This window comes from Ruditapes philippinarum, unplaced genomic scaffold (genome assembly GCF_026571515.1).
Source record: "Ruditapes philippinarum isolate M1 unplaced genomic scaffold, ASM2657151v2 ctg5946_1_1_1_1, whole genome shotgun sequence".
Classification (NCBI taxonomy): domain Eukaryota; kingdom Metazoa; phylum Mollusca; class Bivalvia; order Venerida; family Veneridae; genus Ruditapes; species Ruditapes philippinarum.
In genome coordinates this window covers 37011-41505 of record NW_026854656.1, presented here as the reverse complement: position 1 = coordinate 41505, position 4495 = coordinate 37011, and the positions used below count along the sequence as shown (strand labels likewise).

General features: G+C 32.7%; 1 protein-coding gene across 1 annotated transcript; it reads left to right on the top strand.

Annotated features, from left to right (window-relative positions):
• The first annotated feature begins 826 nt into the window (after nt 1-826).
• On the top strand, nt 827-4263 carry LOC132740697 (uncharacterized abhydrolase domain-containing protein DDB_G0269086-like). Its single transcript, XM_060728664.1, has 2 exons — nt 827-1226; nt 1972-4263. The coding sequence occupies exon 2, from the start codon at nt 3496-3498 to the stop codon at nt 4222-4224; it is 729 nt and encodes a 242-aa protein (XP_060584647.1). The 5' UTR covers nt 827-1226; nt 1972-3495; the 3' UTR covers nt 4225-4263.
• The last annotated feature ends 232 nt before the right edge of the window (nt 4264-4495 follow it).

The following is a 4495-nucleotide window of genomic DNA, read 5'->3' as shown; positions in this document are numbered from 1 at the left end:
AGTGAAGAATTGTTTGTGAACTATCATCTTGTAACAGATCAGTCAGATATTGTTTATAATTTATCAACAGTTCTGTAATTTGAGATAAAAGAATAACACAGTTTTCCTGTTACAAGCAAGTTGTTACAAAAATTAGTATTGATAAAGCGCCACACCTTGTTAATTAAGTAAGTCTAAATTCTGATGTAAATTACCCGGTACTGAGCTCAGCCTTCATATGTCTATAATTTCACATATTATTAATGTTATATGTAAATAATGTTGCGATATTTGAGAAATGGTTATAAAGAGAGGCCAGCACGAGATAAGCTAAAAAGGCTTTAATCACGCAAATTTGTCAACATTTTACCTGTGTTTAATACTATCATTATTTTTGTTATTCTATAAAGAGGTTAATATAAACATGTTATGTTCATCTCTTATGATACGTGATACCTTAGGTACGAGTGCAATAACTGTAACTTTGCCATAAAAATTGTATGAATTGATATTTTATATTGCGTACTCTTACTTTACAATACGACATGTTTACGCTTGTGTGGCTCTTTACTTAGACTAGAACTGTACACACAGTAATTCACTCGTGTGCGACTTTAGTAGTAAGCCTTTTTACAAATCAAAGGATTGTCATTAAACTCTGATGGAAAATAGTCGGCATTCACAATTATTTTGTTTTGGAAAAAATAATTATTTATATTACAACAATTTTAAAATACAAATTTACTGTCACAAAGTGAAAGTACGTTTGTAAAATATTGCATTATATTTTCACGCCGAACCTCATTTTTACTATATATTCATTGATGTGAGATTGCATCAACTTTTGTTCAATTTAGAGTTTTCGGGTGAAATTATTATTTAGAGTATTTTTATGGTTTGCATAAATTTCCATGTCTCAATTTAAACATTTTGCCGTTTATTTCACAAAAATCCTTTCAGTAATAAGAAAGTTACATTTTTGTTTTATGAACCAAATATATGTATTATGTCTGTATTTGAAAGACGGGCCTTTATTTTACATAACTATTTTTCCCGCCGTCCCAGCTTTATTTCGTGCAAATCGATTTTTCATGTTTAGCACGATCTGTTTTCCCGCTCAGTACTCAGTAGTTTGCTATATAATGACTAAATTTTAAGTGACATATTGCAATGCATTGGACGTTATACAGGTCACTATGACGGTGACAGACAAATTATATTTGTTATAAAATTACAGCTTGTACAAGGTAAATTTAATTTTCTAGTGATTTTGTTTCATAAATTTTTGCTATTTCGTAAAATACTATTTTCTATTAGAATTATAGTTTATTTGATTCAGGTTTAGTTATTTGGCAGTAATTTATTGTTTTCTAAATTTTCAAAATTTTTGCAGATTAAATTTTAAAAGCTCTTTTTATTCTAGTGTTTCGCTATTGCAAATTTATACCGAGACATGTTAATTGATGTATGTTAATTGAAGTTTTAATTATATTGTAATTGTATGGGAGCCGTGAATATTTTATAGATATATATATATATATCTATTCATAAATAATTTATTATGGTTCTACCGTATTTGTGCAACTTTGTGTAAATTGCTGCAGTATCGTAATGATGTTTTTCAATCAATTTAATTTTCGTTATAATCTTACTTCATTTCATTTATCATCAGTTTTTGTTATAAGTAAATACAACGTATCAAAACTAACGTATCTCGAGAGAAGGATCTTCAGTGGCATGATTTTGGAAGACGTTTATTTATTGGTGGTTATTATGTGGCGTATATTTGAATATATTTGCAACGCAGCATTATGCGGATGTGATTGAATTTTTGTTCCACGGAATGTATGGTGTACTTTAGTGGACATTTTGTTTGTTCAAAGAAGCACGTTATTTTATTGGAAACCGACAAAGGTCGAGTCTTTTCCAAGGGACTTTATTATACCCTTATGTTTGATTATCATGGAACTTATCATGTTTTATACTTTGTAGCTTCTTATTTGAGGACACACCCGAAGATGACACGGGCCCTCCACACGTATGTCCATGGCTAAAGGGTGACGCATGCCCTTGTTTAGGATCCTATCAACTGTGCCAACACTGTAGGAAGTACAGTTACGCTTGATAAGATTTTATACAAGACGCCCGCCATTGTGACGAATTTTGTTTAACAACGCCACCACTTTATTGATACATCATGACAGAAACTTTACGGGAGAAATAGACTGAGATACGTTGATAGTGTTTGTTTGTGCAGTGACTTATCATAGTAGTTTATCATATACAATCATTTTTCATTTATAAATATTCATTTCTGTAAATAAATTTGTATATATTTTTCTGTTCTGAGTTGTTGGTTGTTTTAGATAGCAATTGTGGTCGGCCTGGTATCCCATCGTAGTCCCTATTGTGACATTTGGTGACCTCGACGTGATTGGATACCGGTTGACTATAGTTGTTATCTGAAACAAACCACACTCATTTTACTGCAGCTAGGTTATATAGCTAACACTAGAAATTTTGGTTTTTATTTTAAGTAAAAAGTTTTATTTACAATTAAAAATTTAGTTTACTTAAAGGTAGTTAAATTTTGTATCACTTTTAATTATTTTCTTTTTTTTATATTTCGTGTGATTATAATTTCTTAACATTTTCAGATTGATACCGTGACAAATGAAACGGACTTGTGTGTGTGACAGCTATCCAGCTGAGAGGTTATAACAGCCACACAGACCCGACAGTGGACGTTTGGACGTTTAGGGTGAGTTCGTTCCATTTTCCTCCTTTTAGGTGTCACTTTATGATGAAACCACCAGTTTTGTAATCTGAAAGTGACCTTTCGGTAAAACACCGGAAGTACATATATACACACATACACTCTGCAATTTAAGGTACTACCCGCCTTGTGTACTTTTTCTAGATAAAGAAACTGTGTCTGTTATCTAGGTGAACATTTTATTTATTGTGTCAATTACAATTTTACTTTGTGTTTACTTTGTGTCTGTAGTATATTGAAACTGGCCATATACCTTTTATATTTTTGCACTGTGGGGAAAGTGCTACGCGACATTGAGTTTTGGGTCGTAGTTTGGACTTTGAAGTTTAAAGTATTTGAATAGTTTTAATTATTGCCTACTGTCTACTGTACACTTAAGATTATTATTATACAACCTTAGTGAGATACTTAGATGAGTTTGAAACTTCGTGTTTGTAGTGGTGAGGTATAGTGTTTAGAATATATGATACATTGTTTATTTTAGTACTGTGTACAGTGAAGGTACATTGTGTTTATAGCGCTAGAGTGATAAATGCGTTTAATTATATGGTGTTACACTGAAGTGTAGTGTTATAGTGCACCGTGATTAGTGAATATAGCGTTTTGTGTTTAAGGGTTGTAGTGTTACCCTTTAATGATACTTTGATATCATTGTTCTACCTCACGGTAAGATTTTACTTGTATCCTAAGTTGTTGTTGTAGTAGTGTTACAGTGTAGGAATATACATAGTAAGTTCAAGATGACTAGTGTAAATGAGTTGATGAAGGTAGGTCAGGAGTTAGGATATACAGATGAGGCTTTGAGAAACTTTGTTAAAGAGGAGCAAGCAAGGGAGCGTGAAGAAAGACATAGTAGGTTAGAAGCTGAGAAGGAACGTATAGAAGCTGAGAAGGAACGTTTAGAAGCTGAGAAGGATAGGTTAGAATTAGAAGCTAGGTTAGCAAAAGAGAAGTTAAGTAATGAGAAAGAGAAGTTAGATTATGAGTTTAAGATTTCTAGGGAGAAGTTAGATTATGCTCGTCAGTTAGAAAGAGAGAAGGAGGAAGCCGAAACTAGGAAGTTAGAAATAGTGATAGAAATGGAAAAAGAGAAGTTAAGTAATGAGGCTAGGGTTGCAAAGGAGAAGTTAGAAATAGCTCGTCAGTTAGAAAGAGAGAAGGAGGAAGCAGAAGCTAGGAAGTTAGATACAGAATATAAGATGAAGATAGAGTTAGATATGTTAGGTAAGAAGAGTGTAGGTAAGGTTAAGGTTAAGATGACTCCATTTGACGAAAAGATTGATTCTATGGATGCGTATTTGAATGTTTATGAAACTTATGCGTCTGCTCAGAATTGGGAACATGAAATGTGGTCACTAAACTTACCGTTTTTGTTAAAAGGTACTGCTAGGGAGGTATTTGATAGACTTCCATTAGAAGATAGGACGGATTATGATAAGCTGAAAAGATGCTTTGTTAAGGCAGTTTGAGTTGACTGATGATGGGTATAAGAAGAAGTTTAGGACTGAAAGGCCCCCGTGAAAATGAGACTTTTTGTTATGTTCCTAGCTAGAATTTCTAGATACTTAGCATGGTTGGTTAAGATTGAGTAAGGTGGAGAAGACTTATGAAAAGTTGTTAGACTTCATAGTAAGGGATCAATTTTTAGATATCTGCAATAGAGAACTATATCAGAACCTTAGTAGTAAGAAGTTGTTTTCAGCCCGTGAAGTAGCGGAAGATGCAGATTTGTTTGCCAAA